The sequence below is a fragment of the Phyllobates terribilis genome, unplaced genomic scaffold, assembly GCF_046119375.1.
Source record: "Phyllobates terribilis strain yellow unplaced genomic scaffold, ASM4611937v1 Scaffold_2__4_contigs__length_985480577, whole genome shotgun sequence".
Taxonomy (NCBI): Eukaryota; Metazoa; Chordata; class Amphibia; order Anura; family Dendrobatidae; genus Phyllobates; species Phyllobates terribilis.
Genome location: NW_027362762.1, coordinates 444,021,146 through 444,047,742, shown reverse-complemented (window position 1 = coordinate 444,047,742; position 26,597 = coordinate 444,021,146). Strand labels below are relative to the sequence as shown.

General features: G+C 43.1%; 1 protein-coding gene across 2 annotated transcripts; it reads left to right on the top strand.

Moving 5' to 3' along the window:
• The first annotated feature begins 350 nt into the window (after positions 1-350).
• On the top strand, positions 351-25,615 carry NLE1 (notchless homolog 1). Of its 2 annotated transcripts, none has more exons than XM_073665473.1 (13): positions 351-470; positions 2,087-2,223; positions 4,188-4,405; positions 4,498-4,577; positions 5,394-5,470; positions 8,529-8,626; positions 10,150-10,342; positions 10,673-10,808; positions 13,972-14,018; positions 14,431-14,633; positions 17,185-17,344; positions 18,669-18,739; positions 24,851-25,615. In XM_073665473.1, exons 1-13 carry the CDS (start codon positions 455-457, stop codon positions 24,861-24,863), a joined length of 1,449 nt encoding a protein of 482 aa, XP_073521574.1. In that variant the 5' UTR covers positions 351-454; the 3' UTR covers positions 24,864-25,615. The 2 variants fall into 2 exon arrangements, with proteins under 2 accessions (XP_073521574.1, XP_073521575.1); XM_073665474.1 differs by having other exon boundaries at positions 392-487.
• Positions 25,616-26,597: the final 982 nt, after the last annotated feature.

Here is a 26,597-nt window from a genome sequence, read left to right as displayed (position 1 = left end):
GATGAGGACCAGTTCAAAAGGTGTATAGAAAATAAAATGGTATCACTAAAATGTCACTTTGTCATGCAAATAATGCGGCCCCCAAATTAAATGTTTTTCCGTGTGCGGCCCATATGCCCAGCTGAGTTTGAGACCCCTGCTCTAGACCCACTGTACCTCATACAAATACATCTATTGTACTTCCTCACAGAGATTCAGTTCCTCCCCATTCTAGAAGACTCTGTAGTCGCAGTCACCTGAGCCCACCCGGTGTAGTAATATACAGAATTCACTACCTCTTACATCCTCTCATAGACCTCAACGGACAAAAGAACGTGTCCTCCTCCAATGTACCGTGTCAGCACTCCAGCAGGTGGCGCTGCCGCCCGCACTGCTGCCGTTCGTTAGTGCAGCATCTCTCTGGTAGGCTGGCGCTGACAGATGACGTCTCCTCTCACGTGCGCCCGGTGTACACATGTCTGCTGTCTCCAGTGAGTAGAAGTTACAGGTATTGCGGTGCGGTAGTTGTGCGGCTTCTCTGGAGTGTACATTAGCCTCGCTCTGTGTACCTGAGAACACGGCTGCTGCGAGTAACAGGCTGTGTCTTACACTAAGCTGTGCAGATGTGCTTTATGTGCCAGGGAGCCGGTCTAGTGCCAGCTTATGGATAAGGTGTTGGCCGGGTGACACAAGCGATCACCTATGGGCTAGGTGATTACCGATGGGTGAGGGTCTGACCGCTGGGGTCCGCACTGATTGGCAGGACTGGGCACTTTTCTCCCCATTAGTAAGGAGCAGCTATCAGCTGTACTTCACCCGGTGTATGTGCTGCCGATAACCTTATGCTGTTTATGGGGCAAGAAGGATCGTACTCCAGTCTGAAAAGAAAAGTGACTGCGGACTGTCATGGTTCTCCTGGATGCTATGGGCGAGTGGGCAATCATATTAACCCATGTATTGATTTTGCCTACTTGTGGTCACATGCCGACTAGTCTCATCCAACTGCTCTCAAAGGAAAGTCTAGTCGGCATGTGACAGCACCTATGTAAATGGGATCCTGATTCAGCAGTCACACAGAGTGACCGCAGACTTTTCATTTCAGACTGGAAACCCCCATTTACAATCATTCTGTACATTTAATTCCTGGTTGGCCTGTGTAAAGCGGCCAGTAATTTTGTTCTGATCAACTTTTATAAAGCCAGTCTGCGCTCGTAACTAGGCCAGAATCCGCACATCTAAATTAACCATTAGATGTATGAAAAAGCAGAGAGTGAAGCAAAACAGTGAGTGTGTTTTTAATCATGCACCATGGATATCTTAATTTTTAATCTGGATGAAATTAAGTTTTGAATTTTATTTTATTTTCCTTTGCAAAGTGGATCCTTTTTTTCTTATGCACCACAGTGAGAATTGATAAAATAGCGGAGTCTGTGTTTCTTCACGGGAAGAGGTGGAAAACCAAGCAACATAAAGCTGCGCAGTAGTGGTGCTTATAATGTCAGTCAGTGTATAGCAAATCTTGTTCTTACTCCCTTAGTAAGTGCAGGCGCCTTCCTCACCGATCACCACTTTCACTGTAAACTGTGTCCTCACATGTAGTAGCAGCCATACTACAGAGATGTGACCTCCCAGCACTTCCTCCACAGGTCACTGGCTCTCTGACTACTGATGCTGATAAATCCCAGGAATCCCGCCATTCAGTGTGAAAGACCTGCTAACTGTGCTGCATGTCTGTCAGTAAATGTTTTACTCTCTTCTGTTGAGGGAGGGGCCGTTCTTGTACAGCCCCCTGGCCCCGCTCTTACCCTCTGCTCAGTATTCAGTTTCATGCATACATATACACATTAGACTGATTTTAAAGAGTAAGAAAGCACTTTCAGCTATCAGTGACTCCTGTAGAGGTATTTTTCCAATTTCTGCCACCAGGGCATCATTGAGAGGGAGTTTCAATTCTTTTGCTATTTTTGACTGATCTGAAATCTATTTAGCATACTCTTTATTGGAAGGAAAACTTCTTTAAGACTTATTGGTTGAAATGTATTATTTTTATAACACTGGATTTTAAAAAGTCAACTACTTATCTTTGTGTTAACTTTTTTCTCTACAGATATGAATGAAGACGTGGGAAGAATTTTGGTTCAGTTTAAGAATGAAAGTGGGGAGGTGCTTGGCACTTCATTTGATGTCCCTGTGGACATTACACCAGATAAATTGCAGCTCGTCTGTAATGCCCTTTTACAGGAGGTAATGACAACTGCTTACATACTGTACCTAGACGAGAGGTGTTCTGTTTAAACAGAGCCAGTCATCAATAAGGGCTCCCTCATTACAGAGAGCTATGTTTTACACTGAAATGCTGGGGTGATTCAAAGCAAGCTCGGATGAGTCGGGACCGAGCGTGCCCAACAAATTCATTCACAAAAGTGGTGTAAATTATGGCAGAATTTTACTCCAGCCCCTGCCTGGCGTACATTTCTGGCAATGGTGCATCGTAGCGGAAAGATGCACTCAAATTCATTATGAGGTACATGCCTTTTATTGAATTTGGCGCAACTTACTCCAGAGCTCCTTTCATTAAAGAAGATGTCCATTACTTTTTATTATCCCCCTAATGTATTCCCCCGGGGCCTATAAGGGTTTTTGTAATTACCTTGCATTACAGTTACTGCCTGTGAGCGGCGCTATCGCTGGCCGCTCACAGGCATCACATGACCCGTCACTGATGTCACGTCAAGTGAGGCATGACATCAGTGACACGGTCCCCGCGGTGGCTGCTGAGCTGTGGGCGGGGTTACCCCCGCATCACACCCAGCATCCACCGCGCGCTTTCCCAATGAATGGGGAGAGGCAGAGCGCGCGGTGGATGCCGGGTGTGACGCGCGGGGTAACCCCGCCCACAGCCCAGCTTCCACCGTGGAACGCAGCACTGATGTCACGCCCGGCTGCAGCCGCAACTTGATGTGACGTCAGCAGATGTCAGAGCCGGCTTCAGCCGGGGGTCACGTGATGCCTGTGAGCGGTCAGTGATAGCGCCGCTCACAGGCAGTAACTGCAATGCAAGGTATTTACAAAAACCCTTATGGGCCCCGGGGGAATACATTAGGGGGATAATAAAAAGTAGTGGACAATCCCTTTTAAGACTGGCGTGCAAAACACAATACTTAGAGGATATACCAAGATTAGAAGTTGCCTTCTATCCATAGGACTTCCTGATCGCTGTAGGTCTGACCCCTGGCACCCGCACCGATCCCAAAAATCTGAGCCACATATGATTGAAGGGGAGAACAAGCATGTGCCATCCCTACTCTATTCATTCTTAATGGCACTGCGCTGGACTTAAGTACTCCCATGAAGACTAAATTTAGCGGAGCATGCTCAACCTCTTCAATATTTAGATGGGGCTTTTCAGAGATCTCATTATCACCGGTGACCCCCGGCAAGTTGGACCCACCAGCAGTGTGAAAGTTTTTGCCTATCTTGCCCAGGACTGTAACATTGGCCTATCCTTAGGTTTTGATCAGGGATACGACACCCATCACCCCTGCCGATCAACAGTTCCCAGTGTCGGAAGCGGGTGGAATGGTTCAGTTGCCGAGCTGCACGGGAATAGTGGCTGCTGTCGGGTTCTGCATACCAGCACCCGTATTGATAGGCCATCAATGTTAGTCCCCAACAACCCTATTAATGAATCCAGACCATAGTTATAATAAAAAGGAGCATGGAAATAAGTTTTTGTTGGTCAGCTACTCCATCCCCACTCACAGATCTCTCCCTAAACACAAGTATAAACCCTTCATGCAGTTTTTCAGCTACAAACATACCTAGACCTTGTTCCTCCTCTGAGGCAGAGTGTGATTGGCAGCAGATCTTTTGCAGAAATCTGTGTGATAGATTTTTATGTGGTCATGAACAGTACATTTTAGTCTACAGATCCCTCTGAAATGATGAAGGGATCGGTTTATAATCTAATGTGTTTTGGTGAGTTGTCAGTCAGCCATTTTCCTTCCTTTTATTGACCTTGCATTTGACAGAGCTGAACATACTTTGTAGGCGATGGCTGTCTATTGGCTATCTGATGTATTAGGCCATATTTAGTTTTATAAGTGAAAATTACATAAAAATACTAGTTCACTTTACATTTGATTAGTTAAACCTCTTCCCTTATGGTTATTGCTGTGCTTTTTGTTTTTATTTTATTTTTTTCAAAGGAAGAGCCGGTACCTTTAGCATTTTTTGTCCATGATGTGGAAATTGTGACGTCTTTAGAAAAAACACTGGAAAAACAGACAGTAGAAACAGAAAAAGTGTTGGATATAATCTATCAGCCACAAGCTGTCTTTAAGGTCCGTGCAGTCACTCGCTGCACCAGCTCTTTAGAGGGACACACTGAAGCTGTGATTTCTGTAGCTTTCAGCCCAACTGGAAAGTAAGTATGACTACAAATATATTATTGAGGAGGTTAGCTCAGGTCACAATCCAGAGGAGCACTTGGTAAGCGTAATCTATGTGTGATTGCAGACACTTGGCCAGTGGATCGGGAGACACTACTGTTCGCTTCTGGGACCTTAGCATAGAGACGCCTCTTTTTACATCCAAAGGTAAGAAGATTAAATTAAACATATTCTAATGCCATATGTCAGCATTGGTTGTTTAGTTTGATGTGTACGTTCACCGTCGGTGAGGCTATACTGATATTAGTCAGGTACATATGCAACATTTTCTACATTTCTTTCTACGATTAGTGTCCATTATAAAAGAAGAAACTATTCTAACAGATGTGACGTTGTTAGCTGCTTTGACCCAGGATGGCCTTCTCTGGGACATTTTGAGGTGGCACAAATGCATTGTATTGTATGCAATCATGTGGGCTGTAACTCGAAAGTGAAAATCAGTCAGTAACACAACAATGTCGCATCACAACCCATGCTGGTAATGAAGAGCGATACTTTCTTTAGCTGTAACATTTCCATAGCAATCCTTTTTAGTACATGAGCTCGCACATCTAGTCGGCACGTGACCGCATGTATGTAAAGCGCATACTTCCGGTCACACCCGGCGCGGGCACCAAAGAATCCTGACAGCGCTCACACTGTGAAGATTCACAAGTCTGCAGTCACATAGAGTGACTGCAGAATTTTAGCCAAAGGACAGACAACCCCTTTAAGTATAAGGCAATTTGAAAACTAGGCATAAATCTTTGAACATATTTTTGATTTCTTTTTGGTTTGAAGATAATTTTATTAGACATTTTTAGAAAATAGTTCAATAAGACGCTTTAGAAATGGGAAAAAACTAGAGCCAACAAAGTTAAGGTTGAGGATACTCTCAGGGGAAACAAATTACAATTTCTTTCGCACAAATAATTGTGTTTTCATTCAGTTTTAGTGTTTGTGTGTTTGTTTTTTTAATTACAGGGCATACACATTGGGTGCTGAGCATTGCCTGGTCCCCAGATGGGAAAAAGCTGGCATCAGGATGTAAAAATAGCCAGGTATGTAAGACTTCTGAACAACTAAATAGTAACACCAAGAAGGAAAAGATGTGGAATTCTGAAAGTCACAGAATCGATAGACATGTTAATAATATGCAAATGATAAAATGGAAACAACATTTTCAAGACATCTAGATATATCCAGTATCGCGTATGAGTGCCACACACAGAAATTAACCTACTTATACACCTTTGCAAGCAATCGGTGAGATTATTAATGGTTGTCTGAAGAAAGTTCTGCCGTGATGAGTGCATGCAAGGCACATTTGGGCCATGCAGGCTGCTCACAATAGCAATAGCAAAATCAGGCCTGGCTTTGTGATGAAAAATGGTTCCTGGGACACTTTGAGAAAATGGCTATACCACTGATTCCATGACTAAATCAACGTAAGGGCTCGTGTACACAACTGTATTTTCGGTCCGAGTGCTATCCATGGATAAAACGGACAGCACTTGGACCAATGTTACTCAATGGGGCAGTGCAGATGAGTATAGCATCCAATTTTTACCTCTACTTTGCAGTTATTATTATTATTTATTAGTTCTGTAACATACAAAACTGTAAATGGTCTTGTAAATGATTAGTAGCTGCTACTGTAAAAATTGGATTGTATATGGACTACACACAGATGACAAGTGAGAAAAAAAAATTGTCCAGAGTTTTCTGGATGAAACGCTGAACGATTTTTTTTATACGCTCATGTGACTCTACTCTAACGCTGAGATCTTAGTGCACCTGGAATGAAGACTAGAGGGGTCTGGGTACCGCACATTATGCCACCCCACACCATAATCCCGGGAGCAGGACCGGTGTGCAGTTCCATCATGACCACTTCATGGGGTTGCCCATGTGGTCTTGTCAGATTCAAAGAATGGATTATAGTGATCCGTTCTGTATTGCAAGTGAAATTATGTGTCACATAGCCTAAGGTTTCAAACAGTTTCTACCCAAATCATCAGAATGCATTATTTATCTATTTATTATGCTTTGCTTATATAGCACCATCATATTCCTCAGCGCTTTACAGACATCATCATCACTTTCCCCATTGGAGCTCACAATCTAAATTCCCTATCAGTATGTCTTTTGGAGTGTGGGAGGAAACCCATACAGATACGGGGAGAACATACAAACTCCTTGCAGATGTTGTCCTTGGTGGGATTTAAACCCAGCACTGCAAAGCAACAGAGCTAACCACTGAATGCATTTGCACGACATTGAGCTACAAGCCAGACATCCAGATACAGGCTTTCCATTGACCCCACATCACGGCTTTCAAAGACTACCATGATGCAGAGCAAGATGGATGGCGATGGAGGCTGGAATAGAGGTCTATGTTTATCTGTAATGAGTCCTGCTTTTGTCTTGGCTATAATGATAGCTGGAGATTAGTCTGGAGACCACATGGGCAACTCCAAGAAGAGACCTTCACAAGGGAATGTGAAAGTGTTCCAGGAGCCATTTTTCAACACGACCACACCAGGCCGCATGTTACTTGCACTACTGTGAGCAGCCTGCATTTCCTAAACATGCTACCATGGCCTGTAGCGTCTCTGAACTTGTTTGGCAGTTGCAGAGGGATCTCTCAGCAGACGATCTTGATGGTTTGCGTGCCCAAGTGCAATCAGACAACTATTTTAACCCCACTGATAGCATGCGAAAGGCGTGTAAGTGTGTGTATTTCTGCAGTTGGTGCTAATACTCTATACTGAATAAATTGAGATGTTTGAAAATGTTTTCCTCATTTACCTTTTATTAACATGACTGTGATTTCGATAATTCAATTATTTCTCCTTCTTGGTGTTGCAATTTCAATGTTGCATGTCTTAAAAAGAGGGGTGTGATAAAGCAGGATATTGAAATTTCCATCTTGTTTGAGATTGGCAAATAATCATTTATTCGACCCAAATAAAGATGTCTAGTGCTTTTGCACCTCAGGAGGTCAAAAATGGTGTTTGTTTGGGAGTCACAAACGTGTGACTGTACTAAAAAGGGATTAAAGTGAATCTGTCACCCCCCCCCCCCCCCCCCGGGAGATATCAGACCTCTACTATGACCATACAGAGTATAGAAAAGTAAATCTATACATACCTCTATGACCCATAGTAAAGGTCTGATTGCAGAGAAAAGAGCTTTAATCAATTCTTTTTTCCAGAGGCTTGGCGTCCAGGGGACACCAAGCAATCCCCGCCTATGTGCTTATTATTCCCCTAAATCCCCCCTCTCTGCTTAATTATCATATTCCCCCCTCCCCTGCATGTCACAGGGCCCTGTGATGTGCACTGTGCCCCCTGACTTCCCGGCATGCGCTCACAGAGCGCGCTTTGCTTCATCCCGGCCCCATCTACCTGTGCTGCAGGTTTCTATTGTGCAGGAGCCAGAAAGTGACAGTGACTCCCCCCGGAGCAGCCTGCGCAATAGAACCCTGCAGCGCAGAGCACAGACAGACGGGGCCGGGATGAAGCAAAGCGATCTCTGTGAGCGCATGCCCGGGAAGTCAGGGGGCACAGTGCACATCACAGGCCCTGTGACGTGCAGGGGAGGGGGGGAATATGATAATTAAACATATAGGCGGGGATTTGGGGGGGAATAATAAGCACATAGGTGGGGATTGCTTCGCGTCCCCAGGACGCCAAGCCTGTACAAAATAGAATTGATTAAAGCGCTTTTCTCTGCAATCAGACCTCTACTATGGACCATACAGGTATGTATAGATTTACTTTTCTGTACCCTGTATGGCCATAGTAGAGGTCTGATATCTCCCATGGGGGTGACAGATTCCCTTTAAGTAAGACCAATGATCTGGCCCTAAAAGCAACATAAAGGGGAAAATGTCCTCTGGTCTTCACAAGCATCACATTCCCTAAAACAACTGGGTGGGTTTCTTGCAACAACCTAGCCTGGGAGCATGTGGCATGTAGTAAGCGCTTTTCATTTCTATAGCAGTATCTGCTTTTACTTGATAATCATAATGTGATTTTTACTATCTGTACTAATGTGTAAATTATTTAATATTTATTTTATAGATTATTTAATCCAGGTTAAATTTTGTTTTAGATTTGTATCTGGGACCCAAACACAGGGAAGCAAATTGGCAAAACATTAATAGGACACTCAAAATGGATAACATGGCTATGTTGGGAGCCTCTTCATTTGTAAGTCAGGCATGTTAAAATCCTTGTAAAACAATGCTGACATTTGCTGAAAGGAAAAATGTAATCAAATGTTCAGTTATCTGCTCAAGAAATTATATATATAAGTAATTACTTACATGGGATGATTATCTGCTATTTATTTTTCTCAGTGCTTTTTTACTGGCCTCTTTCTATCTAAACTGTACAAGTGCAGAGCCGTGGTCTATTACTACAGTCTCGCTACAGTGCCTATAGGGAGTCTGAGGTAGTCTAGGACACGCCTCCTTTCTCATCATTGGTTGAGACTGCAGCTCTTTACACAATCTCACCTTCCCTGTAACTCTGCCTGCTGATTGACTGCTATGTATAAGGTCACATTCACAAGTCAGTATTTAGTTAGTATTTTACCCAGGGCTGTGGACTCTGTAAGCCAAACCTCCGACTACACAGCCCTGCCTCACTACTGAGCGTGTACATAAAGTGCAGCACAGATTCATCTCAACTAAAAGCTGAGATCAGGAACCGAACAGACATTTATAGGACATTTCATAACTTTCCCAAATTCTTATGAAAACATTTACAGCACATACTGCATTGTATTACTGTCTGAGTCGGTCCATTTTATACCAACGCCACCAAAATGGACACAGACTCCGACTCCATGGCCTTGATTTTATCTGAGTGTTTGTTCCACTCCTGGTTTTGCTTACAATCAGAGGAAAAGTATAATAGAAACACGTCAACACTTCTGTATATCTGATCCACTCATGATTTTGGCTTACAAATACTCATGTGAAATGCTGACCAAATACTGAACGTGTGAATATGGCCTAAGCAGAAGTCTGTCACAGGCATATCATAAAGTTGGAGCATTAAGAACAGATTTACAGAATATCAAGGGGCCAAATTGGTACAGCTCATTAAACCACCAGTGAGAAATAGAGGATTAAAGCCTATGCATGGCAGAGGTTATGGGGTTGCTTTGAAGGGGTTATATTCTTATAGAAGGTGATGGCATTTCACCCTATACAAGTGGCTCTTAAACCACTCTATTCTGCCCTATTTTCAGCCTTGTTTTATGGTCACTGACTTTACTTTCTTTTTCCTTGGACTGCAATATACGGTTACACACAATAGTTTTAGTAGTCAGCTCACCCAAGGAAAGAGCATCTCAAATGCACGGATACAATCTTGTGGTATGGCAAGTTCTCTAATACAAAAGGGTAATGAAATCCGCTCTTTACCCTTTTGTAACATTATGTTGCTTATTTATTATGCCGAAGTGCATCATATTCAAAAGTTATAAAACATTTTTCATTGTGTAGTGCCTTATTTCTAGACAAGGAAGATGCACAGAAAATGCAATTGACTGGGAGAGAAAGCACATTATCTGATGTGTGTCATATTATTCATTACATTAGAGTTAAACTCTCCTCTGTATTTCACATTTTTGGTAAAGGTATTGCTGCATTTGAAGTAGACCCAAACTTCTTTTTTATATACACTTTAGAGTTTGGATTTTCTGTTCATCTCTAATATTTTAGGAACCCAGAGTGCAGGTACCTTGCCAGTGCATCCAAAGACTGCAGCATTCGTATCTGGGACACCATCACGGGGCAGTGCCAGAAGATCCTTACCAGTCATACACAGTCAGTGACCACTGTTAAATGGGGTGGAGATGGCTTATTATATTCTGCCTCACAGGATAGAACCATAAAAGCCTGGAGAGCCAGTGATGTAAGTATATAAGAATTGCCATTTTCCTTATTTTAGTAGCCAAAACACAAACCACTTTCAAGTAAATCTGTTACCTACCTCATGCCGTCACCTCTGGTTTCAGCTATTTGCCTGTTTATGTGTAAATGTGGAGTATTTTGGCCAATCTTCCATTTTATTAGTTGCAGCACACTGTACATGCTGTTAGTCTCACTTATGTCTAAGTATCCAGTCGCCATCACCCCCAGCTGTTATTTTTTTTCCTATGCATACTAATATGGGGAAAGCTGTGGGTGGGGGTAGAATGCAGTTCATGAATGGCCATGGTCTAATTTAATAAATCTCTTTTAGGGTGTTTTGTGCCGCACTTTGCAAGGTCATGGACACTGGGTTAACACCATGGCACTTAGCACAGACTATGTTCTCCGCACTGGGGCTTTCAACCCAGCAGAAGCCTCCATCAATCCTCAAGACATGCAAGGCTCATGTAAGCGTTTGGTTTCATTATTGTCCTTATTGTTCATAATGACCTTTTTCATCTCTGTCTCTTCTCAGTTTACTTTAGCTCTGCGTTAGTCATTTCCTATAAATATATAATATTTGCACGTTTAAACTAATCTTGTCATACACATATATAATATACAGTGGGTACGGAAAGTATTCAGACCCCTATAAAATTTTTCACTCTTTGATTCATTGCAGCCATTTGGTAAATTCTAAAAAGTTCTTCTTTTTTTTTCTGATTAAAGTACACTCTGCACCCCATCTTGACTGAAAAAAACTGAAATGTAGAAATTTTTGCAAATTTATTAAAAAAGAAAAACTGAAATATCACATGGTCATAAGTATTCAGACCCTTTGCTCAGACACTCATATTTAAGTCACATGCTGTCCATTTCCTTGTGATCCTCCTTGAGATGGTTCTACTCCTTCATTGGAGTCCAGCTGTGTTTAATTAAACTGATAGGATTTGATTTGGAAAGGCACACACCTGTCTATATAAGACCTCACAGTGCATGTCAGACCAAATGAGAATCATGAGCTCAAAAGAATTGCCCAAGGAGCTCAGAGACAGAATTGTGGCAAGGCACTGATCTGGCCAAGGTTATAAAAGAATTTCTGCTTTACTCAAGGTTCCTGAGAGCACAGTGGCCTCCATAATCCTTAAATGGAAGAAGTTTGGGACCACCAGAAGTCTTCCTAGACCTGGCTGTCCAGCCAAACTGAGAAATCGACGGAGAAGAGCCTTGGTGAGAGAGGTAAAGAAGAACCCCAAGATCACTGTGGCTGAGCTCCAGAGATGCAGTAGGGAGATGGGAGAAAGTTCCACAAAGTCAACTATCACTGCAGCCCTCCACCAGTCGGGCCTTTATGGCAGAGTGGCCCTACAGAAGCCTATCCTCAGTGCAAGACACATGAAAGCCCGCATAGAGTTTGCTCAAAAACACATGAAGGTCTCGCAGACTATGAGAAATAAGATTCTCTGGTCTGATGAGATGAAGATAGAATTATCACCAAAAAGTTCTAAGTGGTATGTGTGGAGAAAACCAGGCACTGCTCATCACCTGCCCAATACAATTCCAACAGTGAAATGTGGTGGCAACATCATGCTATGGGGGCGTTTTTCAGCTGCAGGGACAGGACGACTGGTTGCAATTGAAGGAAACATGATTGCGGCCTAGTACAGAGATATCCTGTATGAAAACCTCTTCCAGAGTGTTCTGGACCTCAGACTTGGCCGAAGGTTCACCTTCCAACAAGACAATGACCCTAAGCACACAGCTAAAAATAACAAAGGAGTGGCTTCAGAACAACTGTGACCATTCTTGACTGGCCCAGCCAGAGTCCTGACCTAAACCCAATTGAGCATCTCTGGAGAGACCTGAAAATGGCTGTCCACCAACCTTCAAAATCGAACCTGATGGAACTGGAGAGGATCTGCAAGGAAGAATGGCAGAGGATCCCCAAATCCAGGTGTGAAAAACTTGTTGCATTATTCCCAAGAAGACTCATGGCTGTACTAGCTCAAAAGGGGGCTTCTACTCAATACTGAGCAAAGGGTCTGAATACTTATGACCATGTGATATTTCAGTTTTTCTTTTTTAATAAATTTGCAAAAATTTCTACATTTATGTTTTTCTTTAGTCAAGATGGGGTGCAGAGTGTACTTTAATGAGAAAAAAAATGAACTTTTTAGAATTTACCAAATGGCTGCAATGAAACAAAGAGTGAAAAATTTAAAGGTAAAAAATGATGCAGCCTGATGTTAGTTTTCAGTCTGTAGTGAAGTGTAAACCAGCTAATTTACAAAACATTTTTGGTTTATGGTGATTTAAGGGTCAATTAATTTTTTTTTTCCTAGGCTCCGAATGCTTTGTGTGGCATTTTTTATTCTAGGTTTTTTTTTTCCCGTAGGCATCTTTGTATCTTTGTCAAAACTGACAGTGTACAATAATAATTATTATTATTAGACGGCCTTTGACTCTATCTTTAGGCATGGCAACTTGATAGATGAACGCTCTGTAGGAAGATGGATCTTGTGCAAACCTAGATAAGTCCACCAGGGTCTTTCTTCCGGTATCTTGATAGTATCAAGACATCAGGTTGCTGGTCTTCCTCTTCGCCTTGTTCCTCCTATTCTTTCAACCATGATGTCCTTCTCCTGTGATTGTTCTCTTCGTATGATGTGTCCAAAGTAGGCAAGTCGTAGCTTGGTGATCCTTGCTTCGAGTGACATGTCTGGCTTGATTTGTTCCAAAATTGACTTGCTTGTTCTTCTGGTCATCCATGGTATTGATAGCATCCTTTTCCCGCACCACATTTTGAAGGCGCTGATTCTTCTGTCTTGTTTCTTTATGAATGTACTATAACAAAATATTATCTGTTATTATCTGGTGCGGGTCCCAGCTGTCGCACCCAAACTGATCAGCGAGGTATCGCCTATCCTGTAAAAGTGATAACTTTTACTGTTGGGAATAACCCTTTGAGGGAGGCCTTAGTGTACATATGGGGCTAGCTCAATCACTTGTCATGGTATCTTCGTTCTTGGAAAAACTGGTATCCACATGTTTAATCTCTTCTGACAGTGTGACTTTACATTTTAGTGCTTTGGTTTCTTCCTCCTCTTCTTCTAAGATACATAGCTTTTTTATTTTTCCACCAACGTCGCCATGTGAAGGCTTGTTTTTTTTTTTTCAGGATTATTTGTAGTTTTGAATTACACCATTGATTTTTCCATTCAATGTAGTGGAAAACTGGAATAAAAATTCCAAGTGCAGTGAAATTGCACAATAACTGCAATTCTGCAATTGTTTTGTGGGTGTATGGAACAGGGAGACTTCTGTACAGCACACTGTAGATGCCGATGTTAGAGATTGACAGCGGCATTTAGAAGGTTAACAGCAGTGGACGGAAATCTGCTTGCTGCAGTTAGAGGCAGATGATGGCTGTGTAGTACAGCCATCATATTCCGGAATGATGTAGGCTGAGCTACTTAGCAGGCATCAAAGACAATGACCCAACTTTGGATGTACCAGTGGGAGGAAGGGAGTTAATGAAATTGCTTTTGTGCCTTTAAACTCTTTTTTTTTTTTTGTACTTTTAAAAGCCATCTGAATGCCAATACCTGTTTTATTTTTGTTACCATTTAGTGGAGCAGTTGAAAGAGAAAGCTTTACAGAGATACAACCAAGTGCGGGTGAGTAAAGATAAATGCAGGCATTAGGTGTGGAAATATTTTAATTGATGATTTTATAGAAAGCAGAATGTAGGATAAAATCAAATCCTGAACACATGGCAAAGGTTTGACCTACCATGTAAATATTAGAATACAACATGTATATCGAAGATAGCAAGAAATAATTCGCCAAAATGCTGTACACTACAGGCCTTTGGTAAAGATTCATGATTACCAGAGTGAATGTTATATTCCTCCATGAGAGTATTCAAGGTTCTAGAAATGTGACGGTGCACCTCTGGTATGGTGTGTTTCTTTATTGTGTAATCACCTTATTGTTTTCATCAGTTTTAACAAACCAGTGTGATATAGTCTCTCACCAGAGACTTTCTTGCACTGATTATTTTTAACATCAGTTTGTGGTCTTAAACAGGGAAAAGATCCTGAGAGGCTCGTATCTGGCTCTGATGACTTCACATTATTCCTCTGGGCTCCAGCTGAAGATAAGAAGCCTTTACAGAGGATGACAGGACACCAGGCACTCATCAATGAAGTTCTGTTTTCCCCAGACACCAGAATCGTTGCCAGTGCCTCCTTTGACAAATCTATTAAGCTATGGGATGGTAGAACTGGAAAGTAAGTGACTTTATCTTTTGTGATCTTCTTTTTTCCCTTGAAGTATGCCACTCCTATTCATGGATTGTATCTGGTATTGCAGCTCTGTCCCATTAACTTAACAGAGGTTCATGACAATACCAGATACAGCCTGAGCTTCTGTATTTGGAAAAAAGAATATTTTTTAAATCTCAGGACAACCTTAATAATGATGATTTATAAGGTCATGCAGGCAATAGTTGTTGACTTTGTTACAGTGAACTCAATAACTCGATGGGTACATTCAGATGCACTTTTTTCTGTTCGTGTTCTGTTTTCGTGCACAACGGACAGCACATTTATCACTTTTGGATCTGCATGGAAAAATAATTGCAGCCTACAAACAGGGCTATGGAGTCAGTTATCCAAACCTCCGAATCCTCAATTTCCCTGACTCCGACTCCACAGCACTGGTCACTACTGAGCGTGTACATAAAGTGCAGCACAGATTCATCTCAACTAAAAGCCTAGATCAGGAACTGAACAGACATTTATAGGACATTTCATAACTTTTCCAAATTCTGATAAAAAATTTACAGCACATACTGCATTGTACTACTGTACCCAATGTATTATATATTTTCAGAGTTTTTCCATTTTATACCAACTCCACCAAAATGGACACCGACCACGACTCCTACTCCACAGCCCTGCCTACAATAGTCTTGTTCTTTTTGAGGATGGGACAATAGCAGATTTTATTTGAATTGCAAGTCTTAAGAAATATTTTATTAACCTAAAGAAAAAGTCAACCATATTTTCCGGGATAAATTCTGGTGGACAATGAATGTGATACTGGTAAATTGCGCAAACCTGTTGAGTAACTAGTCCATTTAAGCTACGCCTTTGTTGCCCGTTTCTAGGGTTCCTCTAATAAAGAACTTAAGAATAAATAATTAAAATAAGAAAATCTTGAAGTTGAAAAATATATATATTTTTAAATTACAACACCATGAAGGAAAAGTCGTGGAATTATGGAAAAAACGGGATTGATAGAAATTTTCGAAATCTCTTAATTTATTCAGTATCAAGTATGAGCGCCACACGGAGAAATTAACGCAGTTACACTTCTTGACTGCTATCATTGAAGTAATTAATGGTTATCTGAGGAATGTTCTGCCACACTGAATACATTTAGGCAGGCAAATCATTAAAGCACCATTCCAGCATTTTTTTTTCATTGTAGGCCTGGAGTGGTATCACTAATCTAAGTTCCCTGCACCCAGTATTATACTTACCAGTCACAGTTTTCTTCAGTTCTCAGCACTGCTCGGGTCTCCTTCTGCAGTTTGTGACCTGTCGGATCAACCTGGAAGTCACTACTCTATGTAAGTTTCTGAGAATGAGAACGAAACTCTCATAGACTTGCATTGAGAGCTTGTGACCATTACCTCTGAATGCCGATTGTGGTCACAAGATGCTGCGCTGGGAACAGCTGAAGACGGCGTCTGGTAAGTATAATACTAGGGTCAGGGATTTTAAATTACTTGCACTACTCCAGTGCTAAAAGAAAGAAAAAAAAACGCTGGCATGTGCTTTAAGATCTGCTACCTTCACAATCCTAGATGTGCTTGATGGGAGACAAATCCAGAGAAGCTGCAGGCAATGGTAGCATGTTTAGGCCATGCAAAAGGCCATGCTCACTGTGGCATGACTAACATGCGGACTGGCTTTATGTTCCAGAAAGGGTCCTGGGACACTGGAAAAATGGCAGTAGCAAGGACTACTATTCCTTTATGGTGTTGCAGTTTCAATATTGAGGAGTGTATTTTTATTGCCATTTTCTTCCAGACTGTGCTATCTGTTATAATATAAGGCCTAGGATCACAGCTTTCCTATGAGTGGAATTTAATTTTTCCTTTTCTCTGTGTACAATTGCCTTCTTTTTGTGCAATGTCCAATTAAGTACCAAAGCCATACACAAAATGTATAGACATGGGTGGGAAGAAATGGAAAATAAAAATGTTGTTATATTAGTATGCATCTTCTTTGATGGGACGACAATAGACAGTTCTCAGACTCTCTAAAATTGCTGTCTATGGTTAAATCATCTCATCCCCATCAGCTACAGCAAATCTTTAGCAAATGTTACTGCTTAAACCCAAAATTCCCAATGCACGTAAATCCAGTAGGTACAGTATGTGTAATACAATTTTACAGAATTCTGTATCTTGCTAGTTCTTTGGGTGTTTCCTTTATCAGTCAGCCAAATGAGCAGTACAGTCGTAATCCAGAGAATTCGGTCATTTTAGCCAGTGGAAAAGTCAGTTGCACAAGAAATCACAGGAACTACACTAATACTTTCATTCATTGTGTGTCATGAGCTTGGCAATATACAGGTGTTTTCCTCCTTTGCTGTAGTTTACAGTACATTGAATAGGAGAAGTATTATTACCCTGCAAAGAAGATATTTCAAATAAAAATGCTAGTAGTATTGGCCAAAAAAAAAGGTTTCGGTTTATATTTACTTTTATACTTCTAATATATAATATGTGCTTCTATATTATAATGCAATGTGTTTGTTGTAATGCAGGTACTTGGCTTCCTTACGTGGTCATGTCTCTGCTGTGTATCAGATTGCTTGGTCTGCAGATAGTCGGCTTTTAGTTAGCGGAAGCAGTGACAGCACACTTAAAGTTTGGGATGCTAAGACAATGAAGTTGTTTGTGGACCTACCAGGACACGCAGATGAGGTAAGACACACACATAAGGTGTGTATTTTTATACTTGCCTTGTTTTAATGTCCATGTGCACTTTAGCATTTTTATTGTAATGTATCTAAAATAAAAAGTAAAGCATTTCTGCAAATAGGCTTCAGTAAACTTACCTATGGCTTGCATGCATATTTATGTACCAAGGTTGCTGAAGCTCTACGCAAACACAATAGAAAAAAACCCTATGTAGTCTAATCCTGCATTCAAATATTAAAACTCCCATACGCATTACAGCAGAGTCGCCAAAACTTGCCGATTTTTACTGTGACCAGACAACTATCTGATGTGTATAGTGGCTTCTGGAATCTTGTACTCGGAAGAAACTTACTCCCTTCTCCCCATTATGAACATTATGAAACAAGTGTTCATCTGTATAGGGAGGAACACCTACCAGTTAAAGGGACTCTGTTAGTACAGAACGACTGTTCTAACTAAGTCCTGCCACTCTGTGCTTCATGGCAGGGCCGATCATTTATATACACCTTCCCACCTGCTTGTTTTCCCTCAATCTCCACGCACTTCTTTGATTGACAGCTCTGGCATCATAGAGCCAGAGAAGGATGGAGATAGATGGAAAACAAGCAGATGGGAAGGTGTATCTAAATGATTGGCCCCACCATGAAGCACCAAGCGCCTGTACGTGGTTTGAACAGTCATCCTGTGCTGACAGAGTCCCTTTAAACAAACTTTTAGCCAACAGCTATTGAAACTATATGGGTATCATTTTTCCAAATCTGCCGTCTTTTTTACTAACCTGTATGGTAGACTAAAAAGAAGGTAAAGTGGAAGAGAGTAAGGGTCCGTTTACACTGGTGTTTCCCAAACTCCAGTCCTCTCAGCCCCCAACAGATCATGTATTCAGGTTTTTCTTAGTATTGCACATGTGATGGAATTATTATCAAGGCATCAGAAATTGCCACAGGTTCTCTCACCTGTGCAATAATAAGGAAATCCTGAAAATATGACCTGTTGAGGGCCGTGAGGACTGGAGTTTGGGAAACAGACTGGTGACCACAGATTGGTAGAAATATAAAACTGTTTTAGCGGGTCCATTCTCTTTTCCTGTGTCTCAGCTCCGAGAAAATACTAGAAGCAAAAGAAAAATTCTTGCCAACCCATTAAATTTTTTTGCTGTTGAAATTCCTTCTCCTTTTTGTCAATTTTTGGGGCTACGGCTTCATGTGGAACCTTGCTTGTTTGCAAATGGTGGGGTTACTCTCTAGATTGCATGTTTACGTTGGTTTCCATCCATTTACTCGGTAAGAAAAATAATGTGCTTTATTATGGTAATATCTGACTTTAGGTCTATGCTGTTGACTGGAGCACTGATGGGCAGAGAGTAGCCAGTGGCGGGAAGGATAAATGTTTAAGGATGTAAGTATTACCATATGTCTCGCATCTATTTAGCCAGTCATGCTGCATCGGTGTCACGCTGTCTCTATATACTGGAGGTAGGGGGCCTAAGCTGATCCTAAGCTGGGGCCCTGACTAGTCCCTCAACCTGGAGGTACTGTTAAAGGTACAGAGGTCCAGGCCGCCAGCGTAACCCCTACCTCCTGAGGATCCCTGCACCTAAGTAATCTAGTCCTGAGAAGGACCCCGATCACAACAAAAGGGGACAAGTAATAATATGCCCACACACAGTACTTAGACGAACGAGACAGTACAAGGGAAAAACCAAAACCACCTTGCATACAACAACTACACAACTACAACAGAGGGAACACCAACGGGAAAGGAGATAAATGATAAAGCGAGGAAGGGAAAAAACACTCCAAATACACTTATCTCAGAAACTCCAAATACCACGATCCGCTCTGTTAGTCTGCATGAAATGCTTTCACCGACACTTCCCAAACAGACCAGCAGGCATTTGAAGGAGTCTCACTACAGCAGTATTGATTGCAGCTGGGCGAGGCTGGACCTCGTCTAGCACAGAGAGAGAGAGAATTAACTCCCTCACTGCCGAAAAACACAAAGCACCAACAAGTCAGCTGCGAGAAGTCAGGCTGTGTACTCGTGACGATCTTCGTGGCGACACACCCGTGACAGTACCCCCCCTTCTACGAGGGGCCTCCGGACCCTCAGGGCCAGGTTTATCCGGGTGAGTCGTGTGGAAGGCCCGAACTAATAGGTCTGCGTTAATATCCGACGCAGGAACCCACATCCTCTCCTCAGGACCATACCCTTTCCAATGAACCAGGTACTGAAGGGACCGGCGATTAAAGCGTGAATCGATGACCCTCGATACCTGGAACTCCAAGTTACCATTGACCACCACTGGAGGGGGAGGTAAAGGTGACGGTACCACCGGCGCCACATACCTCTTAAGCAACGATCTGTGGAACACGTTGTGAATTTTAAACGTAGGGGGGAGGTCAAGACGGAATGCCACCGGATTAATAATAGAACTGATTCTGTACGGCCTGATGAACCTGGGACCCAGTTTCCAGGAGGGAACCTTAAGTTTAATATTCCTGGTAGACAACCATACCCGATCGTTCACACTTAGGTCCGGACCAGACACTCTCCTCCTATCAGCCATACGTTTGTATCGGTTCCCCATAGTATTCAGATTCTTCAGCACCCCTCTCCATACTGAAGCGAGTGATGAGGAAAATCGTTCCTCCTCAGGAACCCCCGAAGAGCCCCCCCTACTGAAAGTACAAAACTGGGGGTGAAAACCATATGCCCCAAAAAACGGGGACTTACCAGTGGACTCGCTCCGCCTATTATTAAGAGCAAACTCTGCCAGAGGTAAGAAAGAAGCCCAGTCCTCCTGGTTCTCTGACACAAAACACCGGAGATATGTCTCCAAGCTCTGGTTCATACGTTCCGTCTGACCATTGGTCTGAGGATGAAAAGCCGATGAGAATGACAAATGCATCCCCCGCCGTGCACAAAACGCCTTCCAGAACTTGGACACAAACTGAGACCCCCGATCAGACACCACCTCGGAGGGTACCCCGTGAAGCCTCACAATCTCCCCAATGAACACCTGCGCAAGAGTTTTAGCATTAGGGAGAGCCGGAAGAGCGATAAAATGTGCCATCTTGCTGAACCTGTCCACTACAACGAGTATGACCGTTTTACCCAAAGACGGAGGGAGGTCTGTAATAAAGTCCATAGACAGATGAGTCCAAGGACGCTCCGGGATCTTCAAAGGTAAGAGGGCCCCAGACGGACGGGTATGTGAGGTCTTAGAGCGCGCACAAACCCCACAGGACGTGACAAAAGTTACCACCTCCTTATGTAAGTTAGGCCACCAAAACCGACGCGAGAGGAGATCCACAGTTGCTTTACTCCCCGGGTGTCTTGCAAAAACTGAGTTATGGTGTGCCTCGATCACCTTTTGTCGCAACTGATCTGGAACAAACAGTCTCCCCGGAGGTCCAACAGGGGTGTCCCCCTGAGCCTCCAATACCTCCTCCTCCAGCTCAGAGCATACTGCCGAAACCACCACCCCCTCCTGAAGGATAGGAATCGGGTCGTCCGTATTCCCGGCCCCAGGGAAACTACGAGATAAGGCATCCGCCTTTACATTTTTTGACCCAGGACGATATGTAACGACAAAATTAAACCTGGTAAAAAACAATGACCACCTAGCTTGTCTGGGATTCAGACGTTTCGCGGACTCCAGATATAGCAGGTTCTTGTGATCGGTGATGACGGTGACCGGATGGACTGCACCCTCCAAAAAATGGCGCCACTCCTCAAAAGCTAACTTAATGGCCAAGAGTTCCCTATTGCCGACATCGTAATTCCTCTCAGCGGACGACAATTTTTTAGAGAAAAAGGCGCACGGATGCCACTTACCAGGGGACGAACCCTGTGACAATACTGCTCCCACCCCTACCTCGGAAGCGTCTACCTCTACAATGAATGGCTGTGACGCATCAGGTTGAATGAGTATGGGTGCTGAGGCAAAACATTTTTTCAAGGAGGAGAATGCTTGACAAGCCTTGTCAGACCACCTAGAAAAATCCGTCCCCTTTTTAGTCATGTCTGTGAGAGGCTTAACCATGGACGAGAAATTACGAATGAACTTCCGGTAATAATTAGCAAACCCCAGGAAACGTAGTGCCTTAAGATTCTCTGGCCGATCCCACTCAAGAACTGCCCGCACTTTCCCAGGGTCCATACGAAAACCGGACGCTGAAACCAGGAAGCCTAAAAACTGGAGTTCCTGTACGGCGAACACACACTTTTCCCATTTGGCATACAGTTTATTATCCCGCAAGATCTGTAACCCCTGCCTAACGTGCTCCTGATGAGACACCAGATCCGGCGAGTAAATTAAGATATCATCCAGATATATGACAACAAACTGTCCCACCAGGCGGCGAAAAATGTCATTAACAAAGTGTTGGAACACCGCCGGGGCATTAGTCAGACCGAATGGCATGACAAGGTTCTCATAATGCCCCTCCGGAGTGTTAAACGCCGTCTTCCACTCATCCCCCTCCTTCATCCTAATCAGATTGTACGCCCCCCTGAGATCCAACTTAGAGAACCATTTGGCGCCCACGATCTGATTAAAGAGATCGGGAATAAGTGGGAGCGGATACGGATCTCGGACCGTAATCCGATTAAGTTCACGGAAATCCAGGCAAGGGCGTAGGCCTCCATCTTTCTTCTTAACAAAGAAGAACCCCGCAGCCACCGGTGAAGATGAAGGTCTAATATGCCCCTTAGCCAGACTTTCTGAAATATAATCCTTCATGGCCTGCCTCTCAGGACCAGAAAGGTTATACAACCTAGCTTTAGGTAACTTGGCCTCAGGGAGCAGTTTTACAGAACAGTCATACTCGCGATGAGGAGGTAGTTCCTGACACCCTTTCTCCGAGAATACATCCTCAAAGTCCGCCAGAAATGGAGGTAAGACCCAAGGAGTAACCGCACCGATGACCGTGTTCATGCAGTTTTTATTACAGAATTTACTCCATTGGCTTATCTCTCTGGTTTGCCAATTAATAACCGGGTTATGCTTAGCTAACCAAGGAAGGCCCAACACTATAGGAGTGGGAAGACCCTCCAACACGTAGCAAGACAACAGTTCTTTATGTATCGCCCCCACTTGAAGTTTTACGTCATGCACAGCTTGCAAAAAACTTCCCTGACCGAGAGGCCTGGCATCGATCGAGAATATGGGGATGGGTTTAGCCAACTCACTCAATCGCATACCTTGAACCCGGGCAAACCGAGCATCAACCAGATTAGCCCCGGCCCCACTATCCAGAAGAACAGATATCCTCTCAGTTCTCGTACCCACCACCACCTCCGCCGGTACGAGAAACTGAGACGAACCTAGGGACGAAATACCTACTCCCAGATTGCCGTCCACCACACAACCTGGGATCAACAGTTTTCCGACGACTCTTCACTCTGCAAGGGACGGAATGGACACCCCCCAATAAAATGTCCCTTTCTCCCGCAGAAGAAACACCTTCCTGTCTTATGGCGCACCACCGGTCCCCTCCCCCGAAATGATGTCCCTCCTAATTGCATAGGCTCCTCTGGACTGACCAGGGGAACCACCATATGAGGGGACCTTGTAGGAGGTGGAGTCATCACAGGGGGTAGAGTTATCCCGCACCTCTCCCGAAGCCGTCTGTCAACGCGAATAGCAAGGGCCATAGCGGCTTCCAGTGACGCGGGAGAGTCATACTGTGCCAACACATCCTGTAATTTGTCGGATAAACCATGACAAAACTGGCTCCTAAGAGCCGGGTCATTCCACTGGGTGTCCGTGGCCCACCTACGGAACTCCGAACAGAATTCCTCCGCCGGACGATCTCCCTGCTGGATCCTACGTAACTTAGACTCAGCAAGGGAGATCCGATCTGGGTCATCATATACGAGTCCCAGAGCAGCGAAAAACCTATCCACTGACTGGAGAGCCGGGGAGCCCGGGGGAAGAGAGAACGCCCAAGATTGTGGGTCCCCTTGTAGGAGCGAGATGACAATTCCCACCCTTTGTTCTTCACTCCCCGATGACCGAGGCCGCAGCCGAAAGTACAACTTGCATGCCTCCCGGAAAACAAAAAACTTGTCCCGCCCCCCAGTGAACCTGTCAGGGAGAGCTACTTTAGGTTCTGGTCCGGCTTGCTCCTGAGGATGCAAAACCTTGGACCTAACGTCCGCCAGCTCCATGGACAAACTCTGCAACTGCCGAGCTAGACCGGCTACTGGATCCATGGTAGCTGGAGAAAAACTAAGTGGTCGGTGAAAATGTCACGCTGTCTCTGTATACTGGAGGTAGGGGGCCTAAGCTGATCCTAAGCTGGGGCCCTGACTAGTCCCTCAACCTGGAGGTACTGTTAAAGGTACAGAGGTCCAGGCCGCCAGCGTAACCCCTACCTCCTGAGGATCCCTGCACCTAAGTAATCTAGTCCTGAGAAGGACCCCGATCACAACAAAAGGGGACAAGTAATAATATGCCCACACACAGTACTTAGACGAACGAGACAGTACAAGGGAAAAACCAAAACCACCTTGCATACAACAACTACACAACTACAACAGAGGGAACACCAACGGGAAAGGAAATAAATGATAAAGCGAGGAAGGGAAAAAACACTCCAAATACACTTATCTCAGAAACTCCAAACACCACGATCCGCTCTGTTAGTCTGAATGAAATGCTTTCACCGACACTTCCCAAACAGACCAGCAGGCATTTGAAGGAGTCTCACTACAGCAGTATTGATTGCAGCTGGGCGAGGCTGGACCTCGTCTAGCACAGAGAGAGAGAGAATTAACTCCCTCACTGCCGAAAAACACAAAGCACCAACAAGTCAGCTGCGAGAAGTCAGGCTGTGTACTCGTGACGATCTTCGTGGCGACACACCCGTGACAATCGGGATGTGAGCAGAACTGATGATGTTGTGTTGGCTGGTACCTGCCGAAACATGTGCGTGTTATGCAGGTGTTTTCCATGGTTCCTTTTGTAATGAATTAGAATAGGATCTGTGCACACATACAGGTAGGACTTTACCGTTGCAACGTCATCCACCTGCTCATGTGGAAGTAACCTGCACTGGAAACCCTTTTAAGCAGGTAACATAAACCAAATATACATTAGCCACTATAGTTTTTCAGATTTCATTTGAGATGGGTTTTTGTCCACTTTTGATGCGATCACCAGGTAAAAAGAAAGATCTATTAATAAAGCTGACATTGATGGTATTCATCGAAAGCAAAAATTTTCTAAACACATCTGCTGCATTTGAATCTGTCCTTACAGTTTCCTTTACACAAAAGTAATTTCCCTTTAGTAAAATAAATCACACTATATAGATGCGTCCTGCAAGAATTTGCTGCATAAATGAAGTAAGAATGAAAGTGCAAAATACTTTATATTTTGGATTTTTAGTTTTTGATCAGTTCCTTTTTCCTAAAATAAAACACAACTGACTGATTTCCTTCCCCCACATTACAGTCCACCATATTTAATATGTAATTTTTATTATCTTTCCACTACAGATGGAGGCGGTGAGTCCAGCAAGATACTGGCATGGCTTGGAGAAATAATTTGATACTTTCATTATAAAGCTGACCATTCATTCTCGTGGTCCATAACAGCTTGACCAAAAAACAATTCATCATGCAAAGAGGATTGGTACACACATCAACTTTTAATTACCCACACGTAATCTGCATTTATACATGTAAGTGGGTGTTGTACTCTAGCAAGCACTTAATTAGCATCAAGATATTCTCAAAAGGATTAAGGACATAAAAATGAAATGCGCGGCTGAATTTATGGCCAGCAGTACAGGCACGGACCTGAATAAAAACATATCTGATGATGTGTTTCTGGCTTGCTTTATAATTGTGTGCTTAGGAATAATGATAATTCAAGAAAATGAAATTGTCCGCCACTCAAGCACTGATAAACTCCCTCATCGACTGACCTGGAGCTGACCATTCATCTTCATTATGAGACTGGAAGATGTGAAAAAAAAAACTTTTTAAAGTGGCACCATCATTTAAAAAAAAAATATGCGGCGGAGATTTGAGAACAAAGACCCACGGCTAATGACTGGAATGAAGGGGCTTCAAGGGCTACTGAACTATATAGACTAAATTAAGTGGGTAGATGCTCTAAAGTTAATTTAAAGTCCTTTATGCCCCTTGCTGCCAAACAAGAACAGTATGGAAAGTATTGCAATTGAATACTCCACTACTGTCATAAAACCATATATTTGTACACACAATAATGATTAAAGCCATGTAATTTTTGCCTGATGTGTGTTTTGAATATATAGAAAAAATACAGCAAAATTGATAAAGTTAGTAAAAGCTTTATTTTTTATCCCCGTTCCTGACATTTGATGTAAGTTTACGTTACGGTCAGGAAGGGGTTCCTGCAAAATTGCGTCAATTTACGTCATGACGATCGTGCGAGCACAGGAGCAGTACCCGCATGATCGCCGCTGGGAGTTCGGCCTAAGCTATAGCCAAGCTCCAGCTGTCAGTCCCAGGAGCAGTGCCCCCTAAATCCCGCGATCGATAGCGATCACGGCATTTAGAAGGCTGGGACAGGGAAGATGCTCCCTCTCCCTTCAGATCAGCACCCCCCCCCCCGATCTGCCAGCTACACCAAGCCTGTTAGACCATGCTCAGGGCATGATCAAAGAGGCTTTTGTCAGTGCAGCACCGACAGGTATAATGCATTGCAGTTCTGGTGCAATGCATTATACCAGCGATCAGGCTATAAAGTCCTATAGAGGACCAAGTAAAAAATAAAAAAAAAAGTAAAAATATTTTAAAAAAGAAAATCATTAAATAAACATGAAAAATATTACACCAATAAACAGATATATTTCTGGAAACAAAAAAATACACATTTGGTATCGCGTCCAGAACGATGCAAAAACAATTATTTTTTCTATAAAATTGTTTTTTGTGTAAAACCAGCAAAACATTAAAAAAATGCTATAAATGTGGTATCACTGTAATCGTACTGACCCGAATAATAAATCTGTTTTATCACTTTTACCATATGGTGAACGTCATAAAAAAAAACGATTCCTGAATTGCTGGTTTTTTGTTCATTCGGTCTCCCAAAAATCGGAATAGAAAGCAATCAAAAATTGTTTTGTGCCCGAAAATGGTACCAATAAAAATGTCAACTCGTGCCACAAAAAAACAAGCCCTCACATTACTTTGTCGGCAGAAATTTAGAAAAATTGTAGCTCTCCTAATATGGCAATGCAAAATCTTTATT